The sequence below is a fragment of the Emydura macquarii genome, unplaced genomic scaffold, assembly GCF_026122565.2.
Source record: "Emydura macquarii macquarii isolate MOO-44397 ecotype Brisbane River unplaced genomic scaffold, CSIRO-AGI_Emac_v2 contig_1876, whole genome shotgun sequence".
NCBI classification, from domain to species: Eukaryota; Metazoa; Chordata; order Testudines; family Chelidae; genus Emydura; species Emydura macquarii.
Genome location: NW_027132013.1, coordinates 30215170 through 30237202, shown reverse-complemented (window position 1 = coordinate 30237202; position 22033 = coordinate 30215170). Strand labels below are relative to the sequence as shown.

At 37.7% G+C, this 22033-nt stretch overlaps 1 protein-coding gene across 4 annotated transcripts in view; it reads right to left on the bottom strand.

Annotated features, from left to right (window-relative positions):
- DPH6 (diphthamine biosynthesis 6) overlaps positions 1 to 22033 on the bottom strand; it is a 352580-nt gene that overhangs the window by 214755 nt on the left and 115792 nt on the right. For all 4 annotated transcript variants that reach the window (XM_067558060.1, XM_067558063.1, XM_067558064.1 and 1 more), the window contains exons 7-8: positions 13208 to 13302; positions 4693 to 4780 (exon numbers count right to left, since the gene is read on the bottom strand). In XM_067558060.1, coding sequence (XP_067414161.1) covers positions 4693 to 4780; positions 13208 to 13302 — 183 coding nt within the window. The remainder of the gene's footprint in view (positions 1 to 4692; positions 4781 to 13207; positions 13303 to 22033) is intronic.

Below are 22033 nucleotides of genomic sequence, written 5' to 3'. Positions count from 1 at the left end.
TACCTATTTTATTCAATTATTGTTATTCACATTTCTGTAGACAAAGAAAAGTTAGTATTTGTACTTCGGCTGTGAGTCTCAGCCTGGGAGAATATCAGAATCCCATGCTGCTGTGGCAGTAAGCAGTCCAATTTCCACATTCAACTATAGCTACAACATCATGATGTGGACAAGTAGACTTTATTTTCCCTCAAAGCCTAACATTTTCTCCACTTATATTCACTGGAAAATTTTATCTGCATTTGAACATGAAAACAAGAACTGCTTATGAAATCAGCAGTTCCTAAAACAGCAGCCAATAAAATTAGGAGAAAAATGGAGGTGATGGGGGATGGTTATAAGAAGGATGTAATTTAAAGTTTCATATTGTGTGACTCACCAGGGTGAGAGAAAACTGTTGTTCATTAAAATGCTCTGATTCTCTTTTTTCCAGCGGTATGTGGCATTAGTTTCTATCCCTTGTTATTCATGAGACACTATAACATAACAAAGTAACTGCCCCAGACATTTTAACATGTTTTCAGCATGCCAAAGCACTATAGGCTGGTTTATCTTTTTTTACTAATGATTAAGTTAGCTACAGAGAGATTCAACAATTTGTCCAAGGTCACAAGAGTGTTCGATACACAGCTAGAACAAGTCCCTTGTTTCAACCACTAGCACAAAACTCTATAGGTTTCAAGGGTCTGGGTTTTGGGTTGTTTTTGTTTGGCTAAGTGAACTTGGGTGCTTCTGAAAGATACCCAATGGATAATCCTGGAGACTGAAATCCTCTGTCCACAGAACCTGCACAGCACAGGCAACAACACAACAAGATTCCCCACATTGCTCCATATGCCTTAGCCCTAGTCTGGATTGACCACTGCTAGAAATGAAAGAATAATTCAGTTTACATTCAGTGTGTGGCCTCTTTATAAATATTGTAAGTAAGGGTACCAATTGGTGCCATTTGTCATGCTGGCTTTTGTAATATGGACACGTCCATTAGGAACTTGACAGAGACCATCAGTGTATTTTACATACCAATGAAGAGTTATCAGACAGTAATAACTTTAGCTTACTACCACCTGGGTCAGATTCAAACTATGCATCTGATTGCATACGGAAAAACGACAAGGCAAAATACACTGGGTGAATCCTGGCCCCACTGAAGTCAATGACAAAACTCCCATTTGATATCAATGGGTTCAAGATCTCACTCTTTATATGCATGTGATGGGATGTGTGTTGTGGGGAGGACTATGTGTGAATCAACAGCAAGTACAGCAAATGACGAATAAGTGAAAAGCTTTTTCACTTTTTAGCTGTACAAAGCCAAGCTCTTATAGGAGAGGTAAAATATTGATGAAGCTAGATTTCTATGTAAAGTACAACAGAATGGTGACCTTGTTTTTTATGATGAAGTAAATGAGGTCTCCATGGACTATCAAAATGAATGTCCTATTAATAACATTATTATTTATTATTTAGTTGTTTATAACAACAAAGAAAAAAAGCTTATTTGATCTGTTAATATCCAAAGTTTTTATAAAGCTTTAATAAAAATATTAAGAAAATTATCTTTTCAGCCTTTTCTGTATTATTGGTAAGGAAAGAAAAGGGTGGGGAAAAAGCTTTTCAATTATTATGCAAAAATACATCTTGAAGTTGCACAGTAATGTACTAAACGAGAACAATGAATAAAATGTTATTCTCCCTCAGGCACAACGGCTCACTGTGCTGCCAGAAACAATCTAAAACAAATTTCCTCCCAGTCTTTGTAGTTAAACATGAAGAAATTTATCTGAAGAAAATGCACTACAGAATGGCAAAAAGAGCAGAGACTTCTATTATTGCACTAAGACTCACTACCTAAAATTGTGAAATGATTACAAAATAGTCAATTCAAAGAATGTAAAATTAATGCCCGTGAAACATAACTAAGGAAAGAGATGTTATTTCAGCGGTGAGATATGCATGACAAAACTGATATCGTGATATCTATTAAAACCACATATCACAGTGCCTTTCACTTTTTGGAAATACTATGTAGTCTATTAATGGAGTTTCTAAAATGATTATAAATGGCTATTTTTATATATTTTTCATAAATTGCAAATATTTTTTTCATAATTTTAATAACCCCTTGAAACTAAAATCTATTTCTCTACTGAAGTACATTTTTCCCCATTGTGTATACACAGTGATTTGTTGTGGTAGGGTTGCTCTCAAGGGCTGAATTACTGACTGATTAAAAAAAAATTCATGGGTTTTGTAAACACATAATGGAGGAGAAAAGGTACAGTACTACAAGGGTTATTAATGGTTATCAATCTTGAGCGTGTCTTAAACATTACATGGTTAAACAATGCTAAGTTAGTAACATGTTACACTCTTGGAAGATTGACTGCCTTTCCATAGTCACAACTTCTTGAAAACCTAGCTTATTATACCATGACATAAAATAAATTAATGTAAAGCCAAAAGATTCTAATGCCTTTTCCCATCAGCAGAAAACAAACTATTTTCCTTTTTAACTCTTAAAGACGATAGTGTATACCAAAATCCAGGCCCTGCTTCTATAAACTCTACCTCTTTAAGAATGTGACAGCTTTGTCTACAATGAATTTGAAATATGATTTGCTATAAAACTGCTTGAAACTGTGAGGCTTTAACAAAATCTGAAACATCTACATAAGAAGGGAAAAAGAGCTTCTGAACAGATAAAAGTAAAATCTTGATTCTTATATAAAATGTAATGCATTTTAATACGATTTTTTGCCTGATTTATGTAAAGCTTTGTGTTTTTCATTTTCCCTAACCTGTCACTGTAGTGATGTATGGTGCATTTTAGCATCAAGTTTGCCATGAGCAATAAAGTCAGTGCCCCCAAAAAAATATTAATATATTTCCACTTCTCCCCACCACCACCACAGTTTTCTATTATTCAGCTTATTTGGTTTCACTTCACATAGTTGGTTGACATCATTTTCACAAAGTCTCTCATACAAATATTTTAAGATTTTACATTCAAATATCCTAAACAAGAAATGGATGGGATGAAGCAGGATAGGAATGAGATCATTTGGGAAGAAAATAGGGAAACATTTTATCTTTTTGGAGAGACAGAAAGCAAAAATTGAGACAGCATTTCTTATTGATAAAAATATATGAACGGTCTCTCCTAAATAGGGTTTATATACTATATATGCTTGAAGTGTTCAAAAGTCACCACATGTAAAACAAACACTATAACGCTGATGCATTCAGTAATGATCCCTGTACTTGAAGTAGCTTGACTTATTTTCAGACTGTAAAAATAAACAGAAAAGAAAAGTAAACTATAATCAGCTGGAGTACTAGAACTCCCTCTCCTCATCCCCAAGGAATACTAAGAAGGTTTCAAGCACAGCAGGAAGATCAATAGGCCTCTACCCTTGACAAAAGCAGTCCTCAAGGTAGATCTTAAAAAAAAAAAACCTTCATATCATGACAGAAAAGCCATGAAGGAAATCTCTTATAAATCTATCATCCATATAACTTACTTGCATTTTAATATTATTTAGTAAATGTGCATTATTCAGTGTTGTAAAATAAAGTTCATAACAAAAAGTTCTACTTTGATGCATTATTGGCAACCCTTTCCAAAATTGTCAACATGTCATTAATTGCAGCAACATGTCAATATGTTCTCTCTCATCATACAGAAATATTGCACAACCAAATTTCAAAAATGCTCTAAGGGTACAGAAATCTGTAAATAAAATGTCAGCATTTACAAACATGCAGAAGGAAGAAAGATTCATACATGTGCATAATAATCGGAGAAAATAGAATGGCAAATGTGCTCACAAAAAGGAAGAAAACAATGTAGTGTTTGAACCTCATTAGCAATGCTGTAGTCATGTGTAAGATTGCAATACTCAAGAATTTGTCAGCAGACATGTCCGTCTACCATTACCATTACTAGGACTCTTACTCCTGCACTGCACATTTTCCATGGAATCATAAGTTAAAAACAAACTGAATCCCTTTGAACTATTGCTAATATTTCTTAAGCTCTCTGTCCAGTTTGGCTGGACATCTCTCCTTATATGACAGAGTATCTCCTCTGCTGTAAGCTCAGTTTATTGCGGGATAGCTGAATGGAATATGATTAGGTGGCGTAAAGATTAAGGGACTGATGCTTCACCTCTCAGACTTAGAATCATTACTAGCTTGGGTCATCTACCATATGTGAAATGAGGGTTTAGTAGGTACAACTAATCTACTGAGGATCAACAGGTCTCTACGACATCTATTTTTTAACAAAAATAGCAATAAGAAAGTCAACCTCACAGAAACTCAACACTGTTTATAGGGCTTGCTAATACAAAAGTATCAGTTGTGTTCCACAACGAGCATGGCTGCACTTCAGTGGTTACACATGTACTTGGCGGAGCAGTATCTGCTAAGCGCCTTGAGGTTTCAAGATGAAAAATGCTATACAAATACTATTTCCATTCATTCGGCACAAGTGAGCATCTGTGTTGGGTCTTTCTGATGGCAATTTCTGAAAACCAGTTAAAGTAAGTACAGGTTTCCCTGCAAATAGAGGGACAGAGCCAAACACTTGGATGAAGTTAAAATTGTGAAAGCAACATAAAAAGAAAGCAGTCCATATGTCTTCACTGTCTATTAAAAGGAACATAATATTTAGAAAGGTGTACTTGCCTTATCCTCTAAGTGTAATTTTAAAAAGTGGAGATAAGCCACAGGTGCAAATGCATCAGCTGAATGAACAACTACTTGAGATGAATCCCTGAAATACAGAATCATAAACACCGTATTTTAATGCATGATTTTATGGATAAGGTATGACCATTGTCCCTCCACTACTATTCAATATGTTTTACCAACTACTGCTCAAAAGTTTTCTTGTTTTTTAAAAAAAAATTATTTAAAAAAACAATTTCTTTTTTTCATAAATTGTGGTTTAATATAAAAAACTCAGCAAATCCCCATAGTTTACATTTTATTTCATTGTTATAAATTTAGTTCAGAAAACATAAAACATTAAAGAATGGGGTTTTAGACTTCATCATCCTTTTCAACTTCAAAATGCATTAAACATAAATGCAATTTAAACCCCTTTAAGTCTATTTTACACCTTCAGACCCATGTAACCAGGCCTCAGTGTAAATTAAAATTAGGCCCATTCTACATGGTAAGTATAAATGACATGATGACTAAAGCTCTAATGACTCAACAGCAAGACAACCCTTTGTTAGTCAAGAACCACTGAGTTTTCATTTCACTGGCATTTTAAATCTTGGGATAACCTCATTTCCCTTCTGAATAATGCTCCAGGAATCACTTCCTACAGAATCAGCAGTATATTTGTCCCATTAAGAAATCTGATTGTGCCATTTAACTATCTCGCACCTCATGTTGAAGATCACTAGACACAACTTGCTAATGCCAATTGCATTAATGGCAATGGTGTAAATTTCAGATATGCTGGCTCTGGCCAGATAACGTTTCGTTTTCTTTTTTACAGTCATAATCTGTCATCCTTCAGTTCATAAAAGGCTAAAATCTATTACACCCACCTGCACTGTTTCAAAACTAGAACATTTAGCAGTGGAATTAAGATAGCAAAGGGAAAATACAGTATCAGAAGATGAGATACAAAACACATCTCAGAAGGATTAAGAGAAAGTCATATGCATAAAAACTATCAGGTTTTTTTTTTTTTTGTACTTAGTAAAGCTACTGGCCCACACATAGTTCACTTGGAATTACACTGCAGTAACTAGTCTTGATATTTTTACTAATGAATTGTAAGTACAGATAGTCTGCTGTGTAAACTAAGACTCTTCAAGATGTAATCTATTTACAGAGTAAGTGGAAGATATCCAGGGGTCAAATGATAAAATTAAGTTTGTTAAATGATGAACATGGGCATCAGCTAGAGAAACCAGTGCTCATGGTAAAAAAAAAAACCCACAACAAACTAGTGCTCCTATATCTAATAATCCCTAGAACATCTTGGATCGGTTCCTCAGCTGGTCAAAATCAGCATAGCTATATCAATTTCCAAAAATTGACGATCTGGTTTATTGTTATCAGGATGACATTCAGCATAGATTAGAAATAGCAACAATGGGAGCAGGCAGATTTAAGTTGAAAATCCACTGGTGAATTTTACAACTGCTTTGTTCGCAAGAGTTCACAATTTTCGTACTCCTGACAGAGGTCTCTTTGGAAAACATTAAAGAATGGTAATGGACAAAAAGTGACTTCAAAAATGGTATCTTTTTATAGAAGATACCTACTTTGCTTTGTATTCAGACTCTCATTTTCTACTTCGCTAACTAAAATAAGTTTCTACTATCAATACTTCAAAGAATTATACCTGGCTCTGAAGAAACAATACAAGGAGAGAGATATGGGTGATATATTTGTTTGCACATCAACAGAATTAACAACTCTAAGTCTCACTGGTATTGCTAAATTGTAAAAGACCCCACCTTGCTATTCAGATCCCAGGCTCGATTTGTGCGGCTGGCAATGAGAAAACCTCTCATTTACTTGACACCTGAGCAAATTTTATATTGAGTCTCTGAGAGAGAATAAACATGAAACCCCAAGATTCCATTTTTACATAATGATTTTTCAGAGGAGAAGCATACTTGAAATAAGGGGTTTCTCTACATGAACAATCAGTTAACGAGAAACTGGGGTGTGACTCTACCCCCACACTAGCCTGGCACGGTCTAACTGTCCATATGCTGCTGATGCCCATTAACAGTTCATGAGAGTGCCCTGATCTAGGTCCTCTTTGAAATGAAATTAGCTCGAAGCGATCTAATTGTTCGTGTAGACAAGTCCTAAGTCCTAAATACAATTTAATGGGGATTCAGAGCTAACACACCCTTTTAAATAATGCCAACCAAACTGGAAATATTTGAAAGCATCTTGTCAGACTTTAATGATTTCCTTAAAGAGTTCAGTTAAAAATATCATTTTCCTTTATAAACACGGTTTGGAATTGATCATTAAAAACGCCTAAGATGATAACAATACCAATGGATAGCTTTAGTGTATGAATGCTAATGCATTTTTAATCAGGGTGACTAAGAAATTCTTGATAATGAAATCTGTGGCTTGACTGCATATAGTTATTAAATGAAGACAATAAAAATATTCCTGTATTAGAACAAATAATTATCTTTATTCTTCATTGTGAATTCTGTTCTCATGCAAAGCAGGAAGTGGAAATGGATGAAAAACGATCTTTGGAAACTTATGCCTGCATGAATAAGAACATACAATAAGACATGGATTGTAAAAATGCAAGAGGATTTACTGATGATATTCTTGATAAATATTTTTGTTTATTGATTAATTTTCAGAAAATAATTGAGGAAGACTGTTTCTTTTTAGGAATAAATACATTTCTTACTTAGAAATGAGGAAGGAAGGAAGGAAGGAGAGATAGAGGATGTTCTATAGTTGTTGGGGTTTTTTTTTACTATATTAGGCAATACATAGGTTGAGGCAATGAAAAGGCTGAGAAACACTGCAGTAGAAGAGGCGATCTCAGACACCCAGAAAGGAGAATAGGGTAGGTATAGTACGTATGAACAAAGAAAATAGAGAAATGATAGTTCATGGCAGTTGTTGAAGTCTGGCTAATTCGGGTGCGGGTGAATTTGAGGAGAGTCAGGACAGGAGTGAGATAAATTTGGGGATGTATATATAAATAACTTAAAGATGATAAAAACATTCCAGGGATGCTGTTATCATCTCAAAACCAAATGGCATAAACCCAGAACATTCAGAGTTAAGGTTAAATTTCAAAGCGTTCCAAATATGCTAAGTTACAAAAATGCAGTTATGGCACTCAAATAATCCTACCACTGCCCAGTAGTGATACCACGACAAAAAAAGAAAATGGAACAATCTATTGTATCTAAAAACAAACAGTTTAATCTAATCAGGGAACACAGACACTAATATGCTTCAAACATACTCGTATGGTTATTGCATGGTATTACTGTAGGACAGAGTTAAGGTTGTTTGGGTGCTTCACTTAAAAGTTAAAGTTTATTTTTCAGAAGTGCTGGCCATCCACAGCTGTCATTGACTTCCATGGGAACTACAAGTGCTCAGCACCTCTGAAATAGCAGAAAGTCTGGGTGATTTGATGAACAAATTATAATACACTCCAGCAAAGCTGAATAGAACCAGATCTCCTGACTCTCACTCCTGTTTTGGCTACAAGTTCATCTTTTCTCTTTTTCATCTTTTCTTGTTTATTTTTAAACTTGTACATCTTCAGATGTTTAATTCAATTCACTTGGCATGTCCCCCATAAATTCTCCTCTCACATGAGAGGACACGTAAGAAATTTCAGCAGTAAGCAATATTTTCAAAGCAAGCTTGGGGTAGGAGGGGGGCGGGAAGGGTAGGAATAAAATCTGCTCTTGTAAGGGAAAACTAGTCACATAGTCTTAACTAGACTGCCATCATTCCATAATAAGGCAAGCATCACTATTGGCAATTTTCTCTTATCCACAAATCTAGCAGATTGCCTTTCTATTCAGAGAGAAATCTGAGGAAATGCATTTTGTCAGACATTACACGTACGATAAAAACATCATTCAGGAAAAATACTACCCAGGAGTCAATTTACTATAATAGGTGAGTTACATTTTCTCTTTCCATGTTTTGTAGGAAAGACTCATCTTCAGTGTTTTCTGCTGGGATCTACATTTCAAGTAGCCAAAGCTTTTTTTAGAGAGAAGAATTGGAGTAGTTTAGTGCATTGGATTTTTGTGACTTTGAAAGTCCTCAGAGGTACCTGTTTAACTATCTGAGCTTCAAAATTTTACTGAGATGAAATATATTTCAGCTCTGGCAATCTACACCCCTAGAAACTATACCACCTTAGTGAGTGGAATAGCTTACTTCAAGTCTCTGGAGTATCTATCAAAACAGCCAAGGACCTCTAAAAATGCCAAAAAAGATTCACAGATGCATAGATTCCAAGACCAGAGGGACCACTGTGGTAATCTATCCAGTGTTTCTCAAGCTTTTAAGTAGCAAGTACCCCCTAACTTCTGAAAATTTTAATAAGTACCCCAACACTGAATTTTCCATGGGATTTTATATTTACAGACTAATGTGAGCCATATGTTGGAAGAAGGGCTGAATAATAAGGCCAGGATATGACAGATGTTAGATCCCTAGTATGAGTAGGGTTACTACTTTTACACCAGGGGTGCGCAACTCAAGTATGTACCTGGGCTAGAGGTGATGTTGGCCAAAGCTAGGAGGCTTTAAGCGGCATGCCAATGCTGGGGAATATAAAGCGCCGCTCCAAATTTTTTGCCATAGATTTGAGAAAGAGACAGGGAAGAAGGGAGAGAGAGAGAGAAACAGGAAAAGAGGGTAACTGGTGAAATCTGAGGCTGTCATAGTTGTCAATTTCACTGCTCAGCTAGAGCAGTGAAATTGAGCAGTGAAATTGACAAGTTTTCTGGGCACTGGGCTTTGAGCCAGGGAGGGGGGCTGCCATGAGGCAAGCTGCAGGCAGCTGCTGCCTGGCTGCCAGCCCAGGAGGTGGGCAACTACCACCCAATCCGAGGTGGGGCAGAGGAGGCTTCCACGCCAGCTGGGACCCAGGGATGTGGGCAGGCGGCTGCTGCCCGTCTTCAAGCCGGGGTGCTGGATGCTGTCCCTCAGCTCAGAGCTGGGACGTGGGTGGCTGCCACCTAGCTGTGAGAGCAGCTCATGAGACGCAGGAGGCTGCCACCAGGCTGCCACCAGGGAGCTGGGACCCAGCAGGAAGCGGGGGGCTGCTGTCCACCTGCCCCAGAAGGTAGCGGCTGCTGCCTGCCTCCCAGCTGGGAGCTGTGACCGGGCAGGAAGTGGGAAGCTGCCACACACCTTCCCCAAAAGCTGGCGGCTGCCACCTGCCTCTCAGCTGGGACCAGGTGGGAAGCAGGCAGCTGCAGCCTGGCTTCCCAGGACTGTAGCGGCTGCTGCCCGCCTCCCAACTGGGAGCTGTGACAGGGTGGGAAGCGCCCGCCTCCCCAAGAAGCCCAGGGCTGCCACACACCTCCCAGCTGGGAGCTGGGATCAGGTGGGAAGTGGGCTGCTGCCACCTGGCTTCCCCAGAAGTCAGCAGCTGCCACCTGTCTCCCCTTCACTCTATTTTTCCACGGGTACCCCCTGCCTCTGTCTCGCATACCCCATGGGTACGCGTACCACAGGTTGAGAAACTATGATCTAATCTGACCTCCTGTATAACACAGGACACAGTATCTCCCCCAAAAAATTCCTAGAACATACTTTTTAAAAAAAAATCCATCCAATTTTGATTTTAAAATTGTCAGTGATAAAGAATCCACGATGACCCCTGTTAAATTGTTCTAATAGATAATTACCCTCACTGTTAAAACTTTTACGCCTTATTGCCCATCTGAATTTGTCTATTTTCAACTTCTAGCCGTTAGATTTTGTTACAACTTTGTCTGCCTGACTGAAGGGCGCATTATAAAATATTTGTTCCCCATGTAGGTACTTATAGACTGTAATCAAGTCATCCCTTAACCTTCTCTTTGTTAAGCAAAACAGATTGTGTTCCTTGAGTCTAACACTATAAGGTACATTTTCTAATTCTTTAATAATTTTTGTGACTCTTCTCTAAACTTACTACAGTTTATCAATATCCTTCTTGAATTGGGGACACCAGAACTGGACACGGCATTCCAGCAACCGATGCACCAGTGCTAAATACAGAGGTAAAATAACCTTTCTACTTGTACACTGCTTCCAAGGATATCGTCCTCCTTGACCTACATTCTTTGTTCTTGTTCTTTGTTCATATTAAAGCCCATTTTATTTGCTTGTGCCCAGATTAAGTGATCCAGCTTGTCTCTATCAGTGATATGTCCTCCTAATAATTTCCACTCCCCAATTTTGTATTGTCTGCAAAGTTCATCAGTCATGATTTTATGTTATCTTCCAGGTCAGTGAGAAAAATGTTAAATAGCATAGGACCAAGAACTGATTCCTGTGGGATCCCACTAGAAATTCATCAGCTCAGTGATGATTCCCCATTTACAATTATTTGTTGAGACCTATTAGTTAGCCAGTTTTTAATCCATTTAATGTGTGCCATGTTAATTTTGTGTATTATAGATTTTTAATCAAAAGGTTACGAGGTTTACACTGGTAACTGTTTTTTAATGGCAAGGAAATTCCATAAACTTTTACCACAGCACACAAAGTTTAACAAATAACATTTTAAGTGAATCCCCCTTTTAAGTGACCATAGGTCTGCAATATCAAAAAGTTATATTTTATTTAATAGAACTTGCCTAAGATACATTATTTCATCCTTATGAAATCTAAATTGTCCATCTCTAGGTCTTCTGCTATAATTTTCAAGGCATTTGTCCTCACCTAAAGATGGACGTGCCAACACTGTAATAGGGAGTTTGAGTAGTTCAATCATTTTATCAGTAATTAGTGGGGGGTTAACTTGTGCACAATATATCCTATTCTTTCCTCTAGGTGAGCACGGGACCCGATTATCATTTACGTCCTGCCTGCTTTCAACCATTCCAGTGCTGCTAAGCAGGTGGAAATTTCACTTATCCAGTAATTCCCACAATGTAACTGGGTATCTCTGGAAGGCACAGCCATTTTCCTTGCATTTTTCCAGCTCACACCCCATCAGTGCAAACTGTGAACTGGTCTGCACCCAGTTGACTTTAGAAACTAGAAACACTAAGGTGGCATACAGTTTTCTTCTCCCACACCCTAAACTACCCTTAGATTCTGTGCCAAATGCAGCTCCACCAGACCTGAGAATAAGGACCATAATATAGACCCTCCATAACAATCCTCTCTTCTCCTTAACAATAACTGACCATTGCTAGTGAGATATGAAATCATTTTACTGCAGACTTCTTTTCTTTATTTAGGCAGGGACTTCAAAGGTGGTTAATGAAGTTAGGCACCCGATCCCAATGAAAGTCTTGGTCTTAATCTCTAAAGAAAGAGCTAAAGAAAGCGAAAGAAAGAAAGAAAAGCAGCCAAACAAATTACAATGCAAACATGGATATATCGTATGGTGTCAATTAACAAATTATATGACAAATGCAGACTGAAAGCTATCCACTTTTTCTGGATGATTCTGTTGTGTAGCTATTGCCAATATAATGCTGATCAGAACACAGAATTCTGTCTGGCTGAAAAGAGAGACCTTGATGAAGTCACTGTAGCAAACAGATCTTACCTCTAAAATAATAAAGTGCCATAGAGGCCTGCTCCTATTCCCTGAAATTGATGGGAATTTGCCATTGATTTCAATACGAATAGTATTAGCCCCATACTGCACAGTAAATTCACCACATTTCCTCTATTTCTGACTATTGCTAGGAGACAAAAAAGAATGGGCCTGTTGTACCAAAGCATTAAGAATGTCCATATGTGCTATAATATTGACTTTCCATGAGCTGATGTATTTGAAATGATATGTGAGAGATGCTGATGCTCCTTTATTGGAACTGATTACTTGGATAAGAACAGAAACAGCAGTCAAAACATCGCTCTCAAAATATGCAGTCTAAGCTATTTAACATAGTGTATTGAGAAACTTGCATCAAGATGGAGAAATTTCCCATATCCCTCTAAACAGATTTTAACAATTTATGGCAAAAAAAGTTAGCTACTCAGAGTAAACTGGATGGATTTAAGCTAAGTTTACATAAAAAATGTCCCCTTAGTAACTGATGGAAAATGTTTAGCATTATCATTCTAAGTCGCTAAAGTTGAAAAAAAGAAGAAAAAAAGACAGAGTTAATGGAACCCACAGGCTACTGATGTGGCAGTTTATCAAATGTAGCTGTAATGAAAGATAAATATTACAGGCAATTCGCACTTCATGAAAGGATAAAAGTGTCAGTGTGTAGGTACCAGTTTTACTGCAGGCCATAATCAGCAAGTAAACGAAAGTGCAAATGTCTAAAAAGTTTATAGCCTTCTATGAAGGCCTCGTCTTGTCAGGCATTGATTTAGGTTTTCAGAGGACTTTGCCAATGTTAAACAAAGTGAGTGTTTGTGAACTTAGAGGACATGTTCTACTCCTGCCAACAAATGCTGCCTCAAGCTAAATGTTAATATGTTCCCATCACTTAAATTTAAGGAAGGTGAAAAAATATTCCCTTACACAACTATTTTCTTCTTAAACAGAGGGCAGTCCAAAGTGAATGTTTCATATTCCCCACCTTCTCCGCAAACATGAACTTCATACTTCTTAGAAAGCTGAGATAAAAGGAAAAAACAGGTAGTTAGAACAAGTACTTCTCTTACACATAGTGTCAAATGTATTTTACAGAAAATGTATGTGTGCACAGGGCTTATAGTAACTTTCTCAATCCAGGTTTCTCACTACAACCTTAAAAAAAAGGAACAAACCCTAAAATGCATTGGATGTACTTGTAGGTTTCTGACTCTCCTATATAGTATTTTGCACAAAGTAATTCATAATATTTTAAATTTCCAAAAATTACTGCCATGTAGTTTTCCAACTATGCAATAGTCACACTTCATCATCCAGATAAAAAATCTCAGTGACTGCACCACAGCAGAAATGGGAGGATATTGAAATAAGATTTCTTTAGGAAATTAGCTGGAAAACAAAAATAACTTTTACATCCATTCCCAGATCTCGTTATATACAGTCTGTCAGATATTCTGTGCTGTAAGCCCTGACCAGAACCTACTGAACACAACAATCATATTATAATATTATTATAGCAACAGGTTTAACAATGATGAAAAGTTCAAAAGGGGTAGCCGTGTTAAGTCTGTATACAGCAAAAACAACAAGAGTACTGCAGCACCTTAAAGACTAACAAATTTCTGTAGGCATAAGCTTTCGTGGGCTGTAACCCACTTCGTCAGATGCATGTTATGTTTCTTACCCTTGGATGTATACATATACACCTCCTATCTGTGATTTCCATTTCATGCATCTGACGATATGGGTTGCAGCCCACAAAAGCTTATGCCCACAGAAATTTGTTAGTCTTTAAGGTGCTACAGGACTCTCGTAGGTTTAACAATTGTGCTCTAGGTATTTGTTGGTACAAACTCTTTCCTAAATCTTCAAGTAAAAGAGTTAATCCTGGCCGCACTGAAGTTAATTGCAAAACTCCTATGGATTTCAATGGAGTTGGAATTTCATCCTTAGGAGGAAGGCATTAGATATTTTCTTTTGGTTACATCCCTGCACATTTTTCATAAATGTTTTTGCACTTTATTTTGGATTTATCTGATGGACAAGCCAGATACATTACACACCAAAGTAAACAAACAAAGTGCAAGAGAATATTAGGTGTCTGTTTTTAATCATCCTAAATCCCCTGTTTAGAAGTTGAGGCCTGATCCAAGTTTTGCTTGAGTAAAGAGTGTAGGCTGATCTCTTGAACAATACATTCTAATTCTGTTTTAATAACACTGTAATGGTAGGTGGTAACCAAGCAATGTAGGAATTTAATTATGCTAAGAGCACATATTAAATCCATGTTGCAGTAAAAATGCTAATTGGATGCAGTACAAAGTTTTTCTAGACTGACGATTCCTCTCCTTCCACTCATTATTTTGTGGTTATAGTCTGACTTTAAAGTGGCCCTCATTCTTTTTAAGAAAGTTATAAACATTGTAACTTGTGCATTTGTATTATCCTTTAAGAGCTTCATCCTGCAATTCCTCCATTTGTGGAACTTCCATTGATTTCACTGGGAAAGCAATGAAAGGCATTGGAGAGCTTGCCGGGTCAAATCCTAAATGAAATACATATCATTTGTGAAAGGAAAGTTGACCTGGTTTTGGCATTTGTGCTTTGTTTTATTGAGTGTCGGGCAATTCTGTAAAAAGTACAATAACATTTTCTTGAAGGGGAGATTGGATGCCAGAATCAGCCCTGAAAGCTGATTTGAATGCACTGGTAGGTGTTGGGTTTGGGGTTTCCATCAGGGCAAATGGAAGTCCTGGGACCAGGGCACAGAGATTTAGGGCAAAATTCTGGGCTTTTTCCAGGTGGGTGACTATAAACTGGTGTGAAATGCTGCAGTGCAAAACACAGCAGGAATCCACCAGGCCTCCACAGGCTGACTGGGGCGTAGACATCTTTTTGGTCAGTTGTAGGGAGAGAACTATTAACTTTGGCTACGTCTACACTACAAACTAGGGTGTGATTCCCCTGCTTCTGTACACATACTCACGCTAGCGCTCACTGAGCTAGAACAAGTATAAAGAGCAGTGTAGATACAGTAGCCCTACTAGTGGCAAAAGAGGCACAGCTGAGCCGTGCTGAGTACAAAGATCTCCCTAAAACCAGTGGGTATGTATTTGACACGGCTCAGCTATGCCTCTGCTGATGCAACCCATGCTACTGCAGCTACATTGCTATTTATACTTCTGCTAGCTCAGTGAGAGCTAGTGTGAGTATGTGTACCTGAGCAAGGAATCAGACTCCTAGCTCATAGTGTAGACATAGTACATCTGGGTACCCAGCTGGGGGGTGGGAGGGAGGTAGTCAAGCTAATCGCTGGTGCCTCCTCATGGCAAGTGTACAGTGATGGTATTCATTCCACAGGGGATCTGGTTCCCTGATAAAAAGGAATTAGTACTGGACTTAGAGGCAGGTATCCCCTAAATATGGTGGGGAATGGGGCTGGTACTCCTACTGTCTGGTAAAGCGAGAAGACAATTCCCTTTCCCCAGCCCCTTAACCCTCGTATGAGCAGAAGGCAGTAGTCTGCCAGCAATGGACTGGGTTGTGCTATGGAAGGGTTGGGGGGATGACAGCAGCTCTCCACCAGGGGGAAATGATTAAGGAAGGAATCATGGCCTGCATTACATGTATTTTTGCTGGATAGTTCCCAGATGAATTAAATTAATAAAATTGCTGCCTATTTAAACCACATTATTTGCACCTTCTCTGTCTTTGTGTGTGTCCAAGACAATGAGGGACTGTATCCTGGAAAGCAGTAACTCTGAAAAGGATTTAGGTGTCAAGGGGGGTGAAGCAACTCAGCATGAGCCCTCAGTGCAATGCTGTGACAAAAAAGGCTAATATGATCCTTGTGTGGATAAACAGGGAAGTAGTGAGTAGGAGTAAAGAAGTTTATTTGGTCCTGTCTCAGCGCTGGGGTCTGGGTTCAATGACGTTTCAAGGACCTTTTCAGAGTGACATTTTAAAGATTATATGATTCTACCTTGTATATTGCATTAATGAAACTAATACTGGAATATTGTGTAGAGTTCTGGTGACCACATTTGAAAAAAAATGTTAAAAAACCAAAGAGGTGTTAGAAAAGAGCCACAAAAATGATTCAAGGACTGGAGAAAATACCTCACAGTGAGAAACTTAAAGTATTCAATCTGTTTAGCTTATCAAAAAATACTGAGAGATGACTTGTTTACGCAGTACAAGCAACTTTGTGGGGAGAAAATACCGTGTAATAAGGGACTCTTTAATCTAGAGGAGAAAGAACTAATGGCTTGAGGCTGAAGCCAAACAAATTCAAATAATAAATTAGGCACCATTTTTTGGCAACAGTGAGCTTCGTGATTAACCATTGAAACAAGGTACCAAAGGAAGTGGTGGAGTCTCCATGTCTTGAGCACTTCAAGTCAAGACTAGATTCCTCTTTGGAAGATGAGCTTTAGTCATACAGAAGTCAATGAGCTCAATACCAGGGTAATTAGATTAAATTAATGGCCAGTAACAGACAGGAGGTCAGATAAGACAATTTAATGGCCCCTCTGGCCTTAAAATCTATTATGTATAAATTTTTATTTATAAGTATTATTATTATTGTCGTTGCTGATCTCAGATTAAGGGTCGAGTCTTGCAGTCCTCTCTTGGGAAACACTCCTTGTGACTTCAATAGGATTCTGAATCACAGTACACTATGCATCGGTTGAGCACCCTCAGCTCATTCCTTCTAGATGTCTGTCTCTAACTGGAGTCAAATAAAAAATATTAGTCCCCTCTACTCCTTTTTTTTCTGGGCTAAAATTAATGCAACATTTTTATAAGCATTTTGTCTTACAGATATATTTTCAGCAAAACTGTTTATATTTTACACAAGACTAAATGACTCAGTTACTTTTATATTAGGGGATTTATCTTTACAATGATACTTGACAATTTCAGGTCATGATATGTCTGATATGTTACAATAAAACTGTACTAGTATTCCTACGTACAGAGAGTATTAATTAAGTTTTCGGTTTTCTTTAATAAGTATTTCTTTTAAAATATATTTTAACAGATGTAGATGACTTGAGTCATCACCTTAGCATAAACAACAGCAAGGAGTCTGAACACAGACATAAAAAAAGGAAGGGAAAGAAAAGGAAGAAAGAACAATCCCTTTATAAGATCAGAGATCACATTTTAATCATAGCCCTTTGACACTGAATATTCAGATGGAAAATGTTAAAGGCCATTTTGCTTGCACTCTCTTCAACCTTTTATTTCTGAAAAATATCTAATATTAGATATTAGACAAAGATGGTATCTGTCATAAAATTGTACATGAATGTTTACTCATTTTGTGATGGAAAATTCAAATCTCTTTTAAATAAAGATAAAATTATCTTTTTAAAGCCAATGTTATCAAAGGCATTTCCTTCCTAAAGAGAGAATATCTCCTTGACTAAAAATAACCAAACATTCACTTAATCAAGCTTTCATTTTAAAAAATTATACTCCTGACATACAAGACAGTTCACCTGTCAAAAAGTGCAGCAAGATTTTTAAAGGACAAATCTATCAAAAATAATTAATGTTGATACAATAAGAATGGACAACTTACAAAACAGTTAGTCAAAACCTTTTATTCCTTTTTCTGCCAAGAGTTTTTGCTGTAATGAAAACTAAATAGAGCCACTGACAAATAAAACTAAGAGACAGGTTTGTGTGTCTTAAAGAAAACTCAACAACCTATAAAATGTGTTTATTTTTGAGGAACAAAGAAGTTTATCTGGGTTTTGTTCAGAGGTACTCTAGCTAAAAATATTTCACAGTGAGAATAAGGAATGAATGTTTTCTGTATAAGTTATTTCTAAACTTGATAGTTCTGCTTTTAAACCTTAAGTGCTGTGAGTTCTTCCTGGAAACCAACATCAAACACTTCAAAGCTCAGAGACTAAATTTGCTGCCCTTGTTGGGAAATCCCAACTTTCAATGTCACTGAGTTTAGGACCATATTTGGTCCTAAGCATTCTAAACTCCAGTGAAGCCACCAGGAATTGAGGATACTTAGCGCCTCAAAGGATCAGGCTCTTAATATGCCTTTTAGAAATAAAAACAAACTGAGCCTTATTTTTCAAGCTGCTATCAGTGAGACAGGAAACAGTTTTCAAATCACTTTAAAATACTAACATTGTTTAAAAGACTTGTGTTATCTTATTTTGCAGACTATATCTGACATGCATAATAAATGTGACAACGCAGTAAGAATGACTTTTAAAACCAAACCTAAATTTCAGGAGAGGGGGATTCTGCCTTATAACTGTAATGGGTCAAAACAGCCTACCTCTCATTATATTTACAAGTTACACTATTCAAGAAAAATTGATATCCAGCCCAATTCTAAACCAAAAACAAATACCAGAGCATCATGGGAACAACTTCAATACTATATGAAATCCAGCATCAAACAAATATACAAAAAAATCTTTCATTTAGGTTTACAAAGTGAAGCCCAAATACTTAATATAACTCAGTCTCCTGCTATCCTGACCAAGAAACGGCAGGGTGAAGGCAGAACTTATCATAGGATTTTAGTGGTCAGAGACGGGAAAGGCCAACTGATTGTTGAGTCCACCCTGCTGCAAGGGAAAGATTTTATACTTCCCAGTCAGACAAACATATCAAGTATTCAACCGTCTAATACACTTGATCTTCAACAAAAGGCCAAGAACAAATAATTAACTTCTGGTGCAACTGTTCAAATAATAAACAATTTCTAATTTTCTATCAAGGAAGATAAAGGTACAAGCAAAAGTTACAACTGCATGCATTTGACTTTGATTTTTAAAAAGTTCTACATAGATTAAGTGCAACCAGTGGGTCCTTGGCATGTTGCCAGTAGAGCTGTCTAGTGTCACAAGGATTGGACATCTTTGGGACAAGGGAGCTAGTTGTACAAGAGTGCAAATACAATCATCATCTCCATTTCACCTAATCCATCAACACCTACCTATTTAGAAAAAAATAATTCAAGAACTCTCCTTGTCACAAGGAAATAATACAATTATTTTACTGTGCTGATAAAAATAACCCATCATTAAGGCCCCACTTAACTTGTGATATTGCTGATTATGCAATATTATACTTCCACCGCAATTTTGACAGTGTGAACCCGAGCTCTCAGCCCTGGGCAGCCAGCAGCAGCAGCCCCTGCTCTCAGCCCCAGGCAGCCACAATTCAGCCACAATTTTTTTGACAATCATCCTGCAATTCATGTAGGGCTTTACCCATGATAAAATATAAGCCACAGAAGAACATTTTTCCACTCATAACTCTAATCTCCTGGATATAAAGTCAAAGTCAGAAAAGAACTGTAAAATTAATACAAAGTTTGTTCCACTCAATAGACCTCACTTGAGCTAATGTCCATTTTACAGCTAACATGGCACAAGAAATCACCTGACATTTAATATAAAAGGGAGACTTATTTCTATCGCACACATATGGTTTGATTTAAACACACAAATTAAAGCTCTAAGAAGTACCTGAAAATCACATGACAACATGTTTTTCCAAAGTGAAATGAAGCACCAATGTGGGAATCAGCTGCACACTTATTCATTTAAAGAGTAATAGAGACAGTAACTTTATTTAACTTTATTAGCTAGAAAACTGTGTAATTCCAAATATCTAATTAAACTACTCAAAAGAGTCAGACTTCATTTGCCCAGTCTACATAGAAACTGGTTCTACAAAGCCACAGCTAGAGACTCTTCTAAAAAGGATGTAACTACTCTACACACAATTCCCTTCATATCTAAAATTGAAACACTGTGACATGAAAACATTTTCACTATAAGGGTGTATTGTTTTCTATTGCTCTAGGCTGAAGTTTTGATGTCAGAAAAATAATACTGTAAGACCATGCTCTTAATACTGACCTCTGATATCAAAATAATTGAACTTTCTGAATGAATTTTAAAATGTAATGACCAACAGACTATTTTCAACTAATCATGAATCAATAAAAGTATCATGTAGATAGCAATCGTGTGTTGAAACGCCTCATATATTCAACAACGGCACTTTTTTGGGCAGTGAGATTTGATAATTCTTCTTAAAAAGAAAGTAACTTAATTTTTAAGTTTTAACTGGGTAGCAGCATTCTCTCAATAACAGTGTGGCAACATGCTCCTTTTGCTTCACTCTGTTTGCACAAATTGGAACCCTGCCGGTTAATTACTCCTGCAGGACTGGGACAGACATGGCTCAATAGATTCCACCCTGTACACAAGGGAGGGGAAGTAACCCTTTGGCAAAGAGATTTCAGGTTAGAGATAGGCAGGACCTGAAGGAAGAAATCATAAGACTAGCCAAGCTGAGAGAAAGGAGGGTCAGCTGGAAGTGCCTGGAGCTCTGACACCTTCTTCACATAGGTAACTGCCACCAAAACCACTGTTTTCATTGACAGCAATGGCAGGAATAAGGTTAAAAGGGGGGACACATCAACACTAAAAAGGTAATGGATTGGACACTGAAGGGTACACATGGGTAAGACCTTTTAAAAATCCAGATATCAAGAGCTGCAAAAAAATGAAAACCCTGTCCACTCGTGGGTGTACGGCAGAAATGACTGCTAAATGGACTCTCAGTGAACTGACACTATGCAGTACGTAGTCTAGCCTATGTCTGATTTCTGTAGTATCTGTATTATTAACTGATGAAATTCTGCCCAAATTAAAAACCTTTTCCATTTTACTGCATAAGTGGCTTTCATGGAATCTTTTCTGCTGTTCACTGGAATGGCTTGGACATCTCAGGAGCAAACTCTTCCACATTGCTCAGCCAGAATGCATCCATGTCATTAGATAAAGAGATTGAACGTTGGGGTGCTGTGATTTGCCTTGGTGTTGAGACAAGAGATCCTCACCCAAAGGTAGAGATATGGATGGACGTACTGAGTGTTGATGTAAATCTGTGCTATGAGGCTGCCTTGTCTTTTCTTAGCTTCCTGATCAACCTAGGAATCAGAGGTACTGGAGGGAACATGGACAGCAGATAGTTCGACATGGAACGAGAAAGGCATCTGTCAGAGAACCTGGAAGAGAATCTTTTCTATTTGGTGTTCAGAATGGTTGCAAAGAGGTCTGCTACTGGGTATCACCATTGACTGAAGATTCCTTGCACAACATCCCTTTTTTGACCATTTGTGATGATCTATTAAGTTCCTACTGAGGGAATCCACAATAGTGTTCCTCATCCCTGGGAGATGAAGATACTCTTCTTTATGAAGAAGTGGATTGCTCCCTGGCACAGCTGAGAGGACCTTGTACCTCCCTGCTTGTTCAGATAAAACATAGTAATCGTATTATCAGAAAGAACTTGAACCACCCGATCCCTGAATGGTAATGAACGTCTCGCAGGCCCGATGGCTCAAAGCTCCTGCACATTTATACGGAATGAAAGTGCCAGAGGCATCCAAAGGGCTTGAACCTGAAGTTGACCAAAACAGGTCCCCAATACCTGGTGGACACATCTGTTATCAACATGATAGTTGGGTCTGGTGGCAGGAAAGGAACCCCTTTTCATACATTCTGAGGGTTTAACCACCAATGCAGGGACTCAAGTAAATGAGTATGTCCAGCAAATGTCTGCTTGGACGATATACCAAGTGAAGCCAGGCCTGCAGACATCTGAGGTGAATTCTGGCATGTTAAGTCACGTATATGCAGAAGGTCATGTGTCCCAACAACTGTAGACAAGAACGCACTGTTGTCCTCAGGT